Consider the following 12,547-nt stretch of genomic DNA (forward strand, 5'->3'; position numbering starts at 1 on the left):
CTAGTGGTCGGTTGCGTTCGTTTCTTAGCAACCAAGAGACACGCAGTGGCAACCACGTGATGGAGGTGGAGGCCCCCAAAGTGAAGGTAGAGCTACTCTTTGCACTACAACTCCCTTGACCCTAGTCTCAACATTTCTATTCCCTTCTGAGCCCATCTTTTTTTTAAGTTTCCCTCCCACATCTTAGTACAGAAAAGTATATTTACCTGTATGTGTGTGTATGTATGTGTATGTGTGTATATATATATAACATATATATGTGTGTGTGTGTATTTATTTATTTATTTACAGCATTTATATTCCGCTCTTCTCACCCCGAAGGGGACTCAGGGCGGATCACATTACACATATTAGGCAAACATTCAATGCCTTTTTAACATAGGACAAAGACAAATAACATAGCTCCGAGTGGGCCTCGAACTTATGACCTCCTGGTCAGTGATTCATTGCTCTCCCGTCTGCGCCACAGCCCCGGTATATATATATAACATATATATGTGTGTGTGTGTATATATAAATAATATAATCATATATGTAATATATTTATATGTGTTACTAGCTGTGCCCGGCCACGCGTTGCTGTGGCGAAGTATGGTGGTAAGGGAAATAAAGTATTGAGGAATTGGTGATAGTTAAGGTAAAGGGTCCCCTGGGCTGAGTGGGTTGCTAGGAGACCAAGTGAGCGGAGCTTAGCCTTCTAACTGGCAGCAATTGGATAAAAACAATTATTCCTCTCCCTCTAATTAGGACTTTATTTTTCTTTTCTTTTTGTTGTGTCAACCTAGAAGCATGGATGAGGGTTTGTGCTGTCAATTTTTGAGGTTGTGGGGTGTTTACTTTTGTTGTTTTGTCCACTGCCGTGATGCCATCACTCTTTTATATATAGACTAGCTGTGCCCGGCCACGCGTTGCTGTGGCGAAGTCTGGTGGTCTGGGAAACAAAGTATTGAGGAATTGGTGGTAGTTAAGGTCAAGGGTCAAGGTTTTCCCCTGACATTAAGTCCAGTCGTGTCTGACTCTGGGGGTTGGGGCTCATCTCCATTTCTAAGCCGAAGAGCCGGCGTTGTCCGTAGACTCCTCCAAGGTCATGTGGGATGACTACATGGAGCGGCGTTACCTTCCCGCCGGAGCAGTACCTATTGATGCACTCACATTTGCATGTTTTCGAACTTCTGGGTTGGCAGAAGCTGGGGCTAACAGTGGGGGCTCTCTCCGCTCCCCCAATTCAAACCTGTGGCCTTTCAGTCCAGAATTTCAGCAGCTCAGCGCTTAAACACGCTGCGCCATCAGGGGATATTATTTCCTAAAGGTTGTGAATATACAATATTTCTGATTGGTTTTTTTTGTTTGTTGGAGGCAAGTATGAATGCTGCAATTAGGAAAAATGATTAGGATGTAATGGCCTTGCAGCTTTAAAGCCTGGCTGTTTCCTCCCTGAGTTAATTTTTTGTTGGGAGGTGTTAGCTGGCCCTGATTGTTTCCTGTCTGGAATTCCCTTGTTTTCAGAGTGAATTTCCCTTGTTTGCGATATTTTATGTGCTTCTACTGTCTGTGGCCCTGAGAAAACAGAGGATTTTCCAGACTTTGATGATGGGAATACTTTGTTGGGAGGTGTTCGCTGGCCCTGATTGTTTCCTGTCTGGAATTCCCCTGTTTATTTACTGTCCTGGTTTTAGAGATTATATTGTTCTGCATTATTCTATCCCAGTAAATATTTCATATTAAAGAAGAATCTCACTTATCCAACATTCGCTTATACAATGTTCTGGATTATCCAACGCAGTCTGCCTTTTCATAATCAATGTTTTTGTAGTCAGTGTTTTAAATTCATTGTGATATTTTAGTGGTAAATTTGTAAATACAGTACAGTAGAGTCTCACTTATCCAACATAAACGGGCCGGCAGAACATTGAATAAGCGAATATGTTGGATAATGAGGAATTAAGGATAACCCTATTAAACATCAAATTAAGTTCTGATTTTACAAATTAAGCACCAAAACATCATGTTAGACAACAAATTTGTCAGAAAAAGTAGTTCAGTATACAGTAATGCTATATAGTAATTACTGTATTTATGAATTTAGCACCAAAATATCACGATATATTGAAAGCATTGACTACAAAAATGCGTTGGATAATCCAGAACATTGGATAAGCAAGTGTTGGATAAGTGAGACTCTACTGTAAATACTACATAGCATTACTGCGCATGGAACTACTTTTTCTGTCAAATTTGTTGTATAATATGATGTTTTGGTGCTTAATTTGTATAACGATTACCTAATTTGATGTTTAATTGGCTTTTCCTGAATCCCTTCTTATTATCCAACATATTTACTTATCCTGCCGGCCTGTTTACGTTGGATAAGTGAGACTCTACTGTATATTTCTAATCTTATATTGTGATCGAGGTGACCACCCTCCCCCCCAGGACTTTGTAAAAGATAGTTCAAAAATCAAGACTTTATGTTCTATATTCCATATATTTATAGTAGAAGGTGATTGAGACTTTTTACTGGAGTTTACTGTGGATTATCCCTGCACTCTGAGGCAAGAGATAACAACTTCATGAATTGTAAAATCATGCTGCTAAAACTCCACTTTTATGAATTTCCATGCTGGATTCTCCAGATGTTATGAACTTCGTTCTTATCAAATATTTTCAATTGTTTATATCATTCATGATTCCCCTTTATGCAATGTAACTCACTTTTATGGATTCTCCCTTATTTCCATGAAAGCTATCTATCTGCCTATATGTATTTGTACTCTTTGGGATCCCCGGAAAATATGTATTTTTCCCAGCATGGTTTATATTCCAACTTTATTTTATTTTTCATTTTATTTCATATAATTGTCAAGTCATGAAATCAAATAGGAAATATTTTGAACTCAACCTGAACCCCAGAACTTATCCCATTTCCTATGACCCAGGCTTCCCTTCCCAAAAACAAAAGAATCAAGGGAACCGGGCCTCAAAAAGATCTTGTCGTGGGTGTCTACTACAGACCTCCGAGTCAGGATGAAGGACTTGATGAAGCCTTCTGTCAACAGCTGACCAAACAGGCACAAAGAAGAGATATAGTAGTCATGGGTGATTTCAATTATCCCGATATCTGCTGGAAAACAAACTCAGCCAAGAGTACAAAGTCCAACAAATTCCTCACTTGCCTTGCAGATAATTTTATGGTCCAGAAGGTAGAAGAGGCAACAAGGGGATCAGCAACTCTTGATCTAATCTTAACAAATGTGGAAGACCTGATCAACACAGTTGAAGTGGTTGGATCCTTAGGGGCAAGTGACCATGTGCTCCTGCAGTTTGCAATACAAAGGAATGCTGAAACTAAGACAAGTCAAACACGCATTCTGGACTTTAAGAGAGCTGACTTCCAAAAAATGAAGGAATTACTGAGCGGCATTCCATGGACGCCGATATTAAAAAACAAGGGAGTTAAGGATGGATGGGAGTTTTTCAAAAGTGAAATACTCAAGGCGCAAATGCAAACAGTGCCAACAAAGAAGAAAAATAAGACAAGTGCAAAGAAGCCAGAATGGATGTCCAAAGAACTCCTAACTGAGCTAAAGCTCAAAAGTGACATGCACAAGAAGTGGAAACGGGGAGAAATCACCAAAGAAGAATTCAAACGTATAGCCAACACCTGTAGGGAAAAGGTTCGCAAGGCTAAAGCGCAAAATGAGCTCAGGCTTGCCAGGGACATAAAAAACAACAAAAAAGGCTTTTTTGCTTACGTTGGTAGAAAAAGGAAGAAAAAGGAGGCGATAGGGCCATTGCAAGGAGAAGATGGGGTGATGGCGACAGGGGACAGGGAAAAGGCAGAACTACTTAATGCCTTCTTTGCCTCGGTCTTCTCAGAAAAAGAAAGCCATCTTCAACCTCAGCAACACGGAATGGACGAAGGATTGGGGGAAATCCAACCCCAAATAGGGAAACAAGTTGTCCAGGAACACTTGGCCTCTCTAAACGAATTCAAGTCCCCAGGGCCAGATCAGCTACACCCAAGAGTACTGAAGGAACTAGCGGAAGTTATTTCAGAACCACTGGCAATTATCTTCGAGAGTTCTTGGAGAACGGGAGAAGTCCCAGCAGATTGGAGGAGGGCGAATGTGGTCTCTATCTTCAAGAAGGGAAAAAAGAACGACCCAAACAATGACCGTCCGGTCAGCCTCACATCAATACCAGGCAAAATTCTGGAAAAGATCATTAAGGAAGTGGTCTGCGAACACTTAGAAACAAATGCGGTCATTGCTAATAGTCAACACGGATTTACCAAAAACAAGTCATGCCAGACTCATCTGATCTCTTTTTTCGATAGAGTTACGAGTTGGGTCGATACAGGGAATGCTGTGGATGTAGCGTACCTGGATTTCAGTAAGGCCTTCGACAAAGTCCCCCACGACCTTCTGGCAAACAAACTAGTAAAATGTGGGCTAGACAAAACTACGGTTAGGTGGATCTGCAATTGGCTAAGCGAACGAACCCAAAGGGTGCTCACCAATGCGTCGTCTTCATCATGGAAAGAAGTGACAAGTGGAGTGCCATCAGCAGGGCTCCGTCCTGGGCCCGGTTCTGTTCAGGATCTTTATTAACGACTTAGACGAAGGGTTAGAAGGCACGATCATCAAGTTTGCAGACGACACAAAACTGGGAGGGAGAGCCAACACTCCAGAAGACAGGAGCAGAATTCAAAACGATCTTGACAGACTAGAGAGATGGGCCGAAACTAACAAAATGAAGTTCAACAGGGACAAATGCAAGATACTTCACTTCGGCAGAAAAAATGGAAATCAAAGATACAGAATGGGGGACGATGCCTGGCTTGACAGCAGTGTGTGCGAAAAAGACCTTGGAGTCCTCGTGGACAACAAGTTAAACATGAGCCAGGAATGTGATGCGGCTGCTAAAAAAGCCAATGGGATTCTGTCCTGCATCAATAGGGGAATAGCGTCTAGATCCAGGGAAGTCCTGCTCCCCCTTATTCTATTCTGCCTTGGTCAGACCACACCTGGAATCACACTGGGTCCAATTTTGGGCACCACAGTTGAAGGGAGATGTTGACAAGCTGGAAAGCGTCCAGAGGAGGGCGACTAAAATGATTAAGGGTCTGGAGAACAAGCCCTATGAGGAGCGGCTTAAAGAGCTGGGCATGTTTAGCCTGCAGAAGAGAAGGCTGAGAGGAGACATGAGAGCCATGTACAAATACGTGAAGGGAAGTCATAGGGAGGAGGGAGCAAGATTGTTTTCTGCTGCCCTGCAGACTAGGACGCAATGGAACAATGGCTTCAAACTACAGGAAAGGAGATTCCACCTGAACATCAGGAAGAACTTCCTCACTGTGAGAAGGGCTGTTCGACAGTGGAACTCTCTCCCCCGGGCCGTGGTGGAGGCTCCTTCTTTGGAGGCTTTTAAGCAGAGGCTGGATGGCCATCTGTCGGGGGTGCTTTGAATGCGATTTCCTGCTTCTTAGCAGGGGGTTGGACTGGATGGCCCATGTGGTCTCTTCCAACTCTACTATTCTATGATTCTATGATTCTATGAAAAGGATAATCTGCCACCGCTAAACCCAATCAAATTCAAATTGCATGGACAATATAGGGCTTGAGTCGCTGAATTCGGAGTGTTGACCTAAAGGTGATTCGCCCCAAGGCAAACATTGTCATATCTCACCCAAAGGAAAATCCAGGACACCTCAGGAAGGCGCCCTGCAGAGCCTGTCAATATGGCTCATCACCACCCATCTTTGCTTCCACCTCTGACACCCCAAGGCATATCTAAAATCTGTATACGTGACAGAAACCCGGACACCCTTGATTGCAGCCATTAATAAATTAAGCACCCTTTAAGAAATCGGTCTAGCAGGACTTAATCCACCAGTTCCTGCCCTGTCACCTCATTGTTTCAACAACTCCCGCCTTCTCTTTCCTGATTGGCCCAAGTAGAGACAAAAGGCAGCTTCCTATTGGGCCAACGGAGCAAGGCGGGAAACGAAAGCCCGCCTCGTTCAACCTTCTAGCCTATCAACGATCAGATGGGCGGGGGAGCAGGGCGGGAAATTCAAAGGGCTGTCAGACTGAAATTTTGTATAAATATGGCTTTATTTTGATTGTATGGGACCCTAGTAGACCGAATGATCGCTACTAGAGTCCTCTTCAGCTGAATTGCTCAATAAAGACTCCTTGGCGGATTTTCCTTCAACTTTGGCGGACCTTCTTCATTTCGGCTTCAGGTTGTATTGCGGCTCATATTTTCCTATTGGCTCCGCCAAGGTCCGTTCTCTCAGGACCGGATCGGGTCTCTCCTTAAGGGCCCCGATCCCCTAAAACGCGGTCGACAACAATATTATCTGCTCAGAACTGGATTATATGAGGCTCCTTCTTCACAGCTGTATAAAATGCACACTGAAGTGGATTATATGGTAGTGTGGAGTCAAGATAATCCAGTGCAAAGCAGATAATATAAGATTATTAATGGGTTATATAGCTGTGTGGAAGGGCCTTGAGTCTACACTGCCATATAATCCAGTGCAAATTAGATAATCTGTGGAAGAAGCCTAAGTGAGGCCTAAATCTGCCTGTCCCTAACTGAAACCTGGCTGTCCCTTGGTTGCTAGGCAACCAAGTGGGCAGAGATTAGCCCTCTAAACTGGCAGCAATTGGATAAAAAAATATTGCTCTCCCTCTAATTAGGATTTTATTTTTCTTTTCTTTTTGTTGTATCAACCTTGAGGCGTGGATGATGGGTTGTGTTGTCAAATTTTGAGGTTGGGGGGCCTGTACTTTTGTTGTTTTGTGAATCGCCGTGATGCCATCACTCTTTTATATATATAGATATATACAGTATATGTGAATATATGCATAATATAATCCTATATATGTATTATATCCTATTATTATTATATCATGTTTTCATGTTTGCATAGAACCCTTGTCTGTTTTGGAGCTACTACAACTCCCATCTGCTTTGGCCAATATTGCCAAAAGAGGTGGGGAAAGCAGTCCAGGAAAGGCATTGGTTCACCAGGAAAGGATGCTTGCCACTGATGCAGGCAAAACATCAGGAGAGAATGCTACTAGAACAACAACCTGGCCTGTGTTTATATTCCTCCAGGATGGGAAGACGGCGGGCAACAGCCTGGGGTTCTTCCCCACCGCCGTCACGGAGGAAGCGCTGGAGGAGGCCCGGCAGAAGTCCCTGCGGCGCATTTTTGGGACGACCGAGACCTTGCGCTACGTGAAGAGTCCCGAGAAAGTGGGGACGTACCAAGGCCTCCTGCAGAGGAAGACCGAAGAGCAGTGAGCCATGAGCCTCCCTTCCTCCCGCCCTCCAGACTGGAAACAGTCTGGAAACAATCAGGGCCAGCTAACACCTCCCAACAACCCAGTGATTTTGGCCATGAAATCCTCCGACATTGTTTCTGTCTCGTTCCTCAGCTACCAGGAAGGGAACCGGTACTTCTCTCAGGGAGAATGGGAAAAAGCCATCACTTGCTTCACCAAGGCCCTGAACCTGGACCCTACGAAGGTATTGGATGATGGTGGGCTTCCAGTTGTAGCAAGCATGGGCATACTGGCGTTCACAAAGCATTGAATGCACAGCTCCACATTGCAAAGTCTTTCGCGTTGGTTGTAGTGCAAGGACTTCATCCGATCCATTTTTGTCCCCACTTCCGCAGGGAGAGCTCTACGAGCAGAAGGCCGAGGCCTTCCTCCAGCTCTGCGACTTCAAGTCGGCCATGATGCACCTCCGGAAGGCCTACTCGTTGTCCTCGCGGAAGGAGAGCGTCATTGCCCGCCTCGCCTTCGTTTCGCACCTGCAGGTGAACCCGTGCCTTTCCTGGACTGCATTCCCCAACGCAGATGGGAGTTGTAGTAGTCCAGAAGCCATACGTTGATGTTACCGATGCTCAGTCGTGATGCCCGTCCTGCGTTCACATTTCAGGGCCAGTGTCTCTACGAGCAGAGCTGCTACTTGGAAGCCTTGGAGTCCTTCACCCGCGCCGCGGAGCTGGAATCTCAGAATAAGCTTTTCCGTATGAGGAGGTAAGATAACAACAACAACAACAACAACAATAATAATACAAAAATCAGAAACTCCTCAAAGCATAACAAACAAAAAATCAGTACAAGAAAACCGCACTACAAACTAGAGCAGACAGCTGGCACCACAAAACATTGCATGAAAAGTTCCTTGACAAAATTGAAGGAAAATTTCAATGTCAATGGAAAATCCATGTTTGTATTAGTTCTTGTCATTTGTTTTTATTGGCTAATGTTTAAATTTTTATAATTGTGCATGTTTTTTGTCTATTGTTGTGTTTTATATTGCTATTGTTTTTATTCGTGCTTGGCCCCATGTAAGCCGCCCTGAGTCCCCTTTGGGGAGATAGAGGCGGGATATAAAAATAAAGTTATTATTATTATTATAAAAGCTGATAAGGAGAAGACCTGGCTCTGGCTCACGAATGGGACCCTGAAGAAGGAGACAGAAGGCCTGATCCTTGCAGCCCAGGAGCAAGACATCAGGACAAAGGCAATTCAGGCCAAGATCGAAAAATCAGCTGATGACCCAAAATGCAGACTCTGCAAGGAAACCATTGATCATATCCTCAGCTGCTGTAAGAAAATTGCACAGACAGACTACAAACAGAGGCACAACTATGTGGCCCAAATGATCCATTGGAACGTATGCCTCAAGTACCACCTCCCAGCAGCAAAGAACTGGTGGGATCACAAACCTGCAAAAGTCTTGGAAAATGAGCACGCAAAGATACGGTGGGACTTCCGAATCCAGACTGACAAAGTTCTGGAACACAACACACCAGACATCACAGTTGTGGAAAAGAAAAAGGTTTGGATCATTGATGTCGCCATCCCAGGTGAAAAACAACAAGGGAAAAACTCAGCCGCTATCAGGACCTCAAGATTGAACTTCAAAGACTCTGGCAGAAACCAGTGCAGGTGGTCCCGGTGGTGATGGGCACACTGGGTGCCGTGCCAAAAGATCTCAGCCGGCATTTGGAAACAATAGACATTGACAAAATTACGATCTGCCAACTGCAAAAGGCCACCCAACTGGGATCTGCATGCATCATCCGAAAATACAACACACAGTACTAGACACTCAGGAAGTGTTTGACTTGTGATTTTGTGATATGAAATCCAGCATGACTATCTTGTTTGCTGTGTCATACAATAAAATAATACTTTATTTACATGCCACTTTCTTATGCGCTTCCTCTCCCCAGCATTGCCTGCTTGGTGGCCATGAAACGCTTCAACGACTGCCTCCAGATGGTCAACGAAGAGGTTGCGCAGGAGAAGAACGCGGACCTCTTCGTCCTCAGAGCTCGGCTCTACGAACATTTTGGGAAGGTAAAACGCATTGCCCGGGTCCTGCTAGTTCAGAGTAAACAAGTGAGATCACAGACACCAGGTTTAGAGGTGAGGAGGATCCTCAGTAACTGGTCAAGTTTAGATAAGCCAAGGTATATATTCTTTGTTGACTGCGGCCATGTGCAAGTACAGACCTTTTGTATGTGTACGGTTGTTTTGCCTTCTCGTAGCTATGATGAAAATAAACTTAGTCTCCCGGGACTGAGCCAGGACCCTTGGAGGTGAAATGGATCGGGAATTCGTTGACATCCAATTCCGAAATGCAGAGAGACGTCACTCCCTCGAAAACCCGACTTGTCCATACTTGTCATGCTATGGTTTGTTTCTTTCTGTCTTCTCCTTGAAGGTGACCTTGTGTTTCCACAACCTGCAAGACGCCCTTGCGCTAGAACCGAACCACGCCGAGGCTCAAGTGATGATGAGCAACCTGAAGAAGGAGGCCCAGCGATCCCGGGACCAAGCCGCCACCAAGGCGGTCAAGGCGAACCTGAAAGCGGCCCTGGTGAAGATCAACCGGGCCATTGACTACAACCCTGTGGAGGCCAGTTACTTCCTCTTCAGGTACGAGGGATTCTGGGACTTGCTTCCTGATGTTTCGCCTGCATCTGTGGCTAATGGCATCTTTCAGAGGCTTTGCTGCTAGTGAGGCAAGTGGGTGTATACTAGCAACGGTTCTTGTTATTTATTGAAGGAATTACAATATTTACATAGCTCTGCTGGAGCGTAACATCTAAGCGTCCGTATGCGGAAACTGCACACTGTTTCCCTCTAGCAATAACTCTCTACTCTATGCATTTAACTCTTACACTACTGGGATGCTGCATTGCATTGCACATTACAGGCACAGCCAATTAACTTGCTTTAAACAATGAAATACAGCCATTGCTGTAGGTAAAAACAGCACCTCAGAATTATAAAGTGTTTAATAGAGAATCTGAACGTCGTCATATGTATTATTAAAGAATCTAATTTATTGAAGGAATTACAATATTTACATAGCTCTGCTGGAGCGTAACATCTAAGCGTCCGTATGCGGAAACTGCACACTGTTTCCCTCTAGCAATAACTCTCTACTCTATGCATTTAACTCTTACACTACTGGGATGCTGCATTGCATTGCACATTACAGGCACAGCCAATTAACTTGCTTTAAACAATGAAATACAGCCATTGCTGTAGGTAAAAACAGCACCTCAGAATTATAAAGTGTTTAATAGAGAATCTGAACGTCGTCATATGTATTATTAAAGAATCTAATTTATTGAAGGAATTACAATATTTACATAGCTCTGCTGGAGCGTAACATCTAAGCGTCCGTATGCGGAAACTGCACACTGTTTCCCTCTAGCAATAACTCTCTACTCTATGCATTTAACTCTTACACTACTGGGATGCTGCATTGCATTGCACATTACAGGCACAGCCAATTAACTTGCTTTAAACAATGAAATACAGCCATTGCTGTAGGTAAAAACAGCACCTCAGAATTATAAAGTGTTTAATAGAGAATCTGAACGCCGTCATATGTATTATTAAAGAATCTAATTTATTGAAGGAATTACAATATTTACATAGCTCTGCTGGAGCGTAACATCTAAGCGTCCGTATCCGGAAACTGCACACTGTTTCCGTCTAGCAATAACTCTCTACTCTATGCATTTAACTCTTACACTACTGGAAGGCTGCATTGCATTGCACATTACAGGCACACTCAATTATCTGTGAAATGTCCAGGGTGGGAGAAAGAACCCTTGTCGGTTTGAATTTTCCAATTAGTAAGCTTGATTAGCATCAAGTAGCCTTGTAGCTGCACTGCCTGGGAGACTAATACAAGACTAATGGCAGACTAATACAACCAGAGAAGGTACACAACAATAACAACGGTGGCCTTCAAAGGCCTCCAAACCTAGCTTCAGTAGGTTCCGAGTCTCAATCTCGAGCCATGAGGACTAGAATCTTGATTTTGAAGTAGAGTAGAAATTGGAAAAGACTTGAATATTGGAAGATCTGAGCACAGGGCTGTTGAGGATAAGTCAACGTTTTTTCTGAGCTCCTTCCTTCCTTGCTTCTCCAGAGGAACCCTCCTGAGGCGTCTGAAGGACTTCAACGCCGCCCTCGATGACTTCCTCAAAGCCGCAAGCCTCAGCAAGGGTGAGGATGGCGAGGAGGTGCGCGCCGAAGCGCAGAAGCAGGTGCTCCTGACCTACAACGACTTCGCCGTGCATTGCTACACCAAGGACTGCTACCGAGAGGCTGTCCTCCTCCTCAACAAGGCCATCAAGGGGGAGAAGGACGAGAAGGGGCTCTACATGAACAGAGGAGGTATTATCATCACTGCTATCACGAGCAAGTGATACTCTCAAGCATTCGCGTCATGGCACACGGGTTACTCAGTAGTTAAACTGAAGAACCATGTCATGGCTGAGTGAGGATGCTGAAACCATGGCTCCCGTCTTCTCTCCCCGCTCCAGACTGCTTCCTCCAACTGGGCGAGCTGAACTTTGCGATGGCCGACTACCAGCAAGCCCTGGAGCTCCGGCCCTCTGACCCGTTGCTGAGGAAACGCATTGCTTGGCTGTACAACGAGATGGGCCATCGGGAGTTCCAGGAGAGGTAGGATGAGGCCTCCTTGTTGGTGCCTTGCGGGTCAAGCTTCGCGTTGGAGAGCACATCCAACCCGTTCTCCCTTTCAGGCGATACCAGCAGGCCGAATCGTATTTCTCCCAAGCCATTGAGAACAACCCTCGCCAGCTCAAGTATTACCTGCACCGGGCCAAGAGCCGCATGTTTCTGCAGGAGGTGATGAACGCCAAGGAAGACGTGGTGACGGCCCTCCTTCTGGACCCGGCCAGGGCGGAGGTATTTCCTAAACACGTGTTGTGTCGTTTGAAATTTCCCTTATGGTTTAAAGCAAGTTAATTGGGTGTGCCTGTAATGTGCAATGCAGCGCAGCATTCCAGTAGTGTAAGAGTTACATGCATAGAGTAGAGAGTTATTGCTAGAGGGAAACAGTGTGCAGTTTCCGGATACGGACGCTTAAATGTTACGCTCCAGCAGAGCTATGTAAATATTGTAATTACTTCAATAAATTAGATTCTTTAGTAAGACATATGACAACGTTAATTGGGTGTGCC

The 12,547-nt window shown here is 44.7% G+C and overlaps 2 protein-coding genes across 3 annotated transcripts in view; one reads left to right on the forward strand and one right to left on the reverse strand.

The window, feature by feature from the left end:
* ttc16 (tetratricopeptide repeat domain 16) overlaps window positions 1-12,547 on the forward strand; it is an 18,972-nt gene continuing 6,425 nt past the window's right edge. The window contains exons 1-10 of one of the 2 annotated variants that reach the window (XM_062959428.1): window positions 1-86; window positions 7,129-7,313; window positions 7,452-7,542; window positions 7,694-7,837; window positions 7,960-8,060; window positions 9,266-9,392; window positions 9,760-9,974; window positions 11,488-11,735; window positions 11,885-12,026; window positions 12,107-12,272. In XM_062959428.1, the coding sequence (XP_062815498.1) occupies window positions 60-86; window positions 7,129-7,313; window positions 7,452-7,542; window positions 7,694-7,837; window positions 7,960-8,060; window positions 9,266-9,392; window positions 9,760-9,974; window positions 11,488-11,735; window positions 11,885-12,026; window positions 12,107-12,272 (1,446 nt within the window). In that variant the 5' untranslated portion in view covers window positions 1-59. The remainder of the gene's footprint in view (window positions 87-7,128; window positions 7,314-7,451; window positions 7,543-7,693; window positions 7,838-7,959; window positions 8,061-9,265; window positions 9,393-9,759; window positions 9,975-11,487; window positions 11,736-11,884; window positions 12,027-12,106; window positions 12,273-12,547) is intronic. The other variant, XM_062959429.1, reaches the window with a different exon arrangement.
* tor2a (torsin family 2 member A) overlaps window positions 6,098-12,547 on the reverse strand; it is a 24,565-nt gene continuing 18,115 nt past the window's right edge. Inside the window, exon 6 of the mRNA XM_062959438.1 lies at window positions 6,098-8,043. The gene's annotated coding sequence lies outside the window, so the exon portion shown is untranslated. The remainder of the gene's footprint in view (window positions 8,044-12,547) is intronic.

Source organism: Anolis carolinensis, unplaced genomic scaffold (genome assembly GCF_035594765.1).
Source record: "Anolis carolinensis isolate JA03-04 unplaced genomic scaffold, rAnoCar3.1.pri scaffold_7, whole genome shotgun sequence".
Lineage (NCBI taxonomy): Eukaryota > Metazoa > Chordata > Lepidosauria > Squamata > Dactyloidae > Anolis > Anolis carolinensis.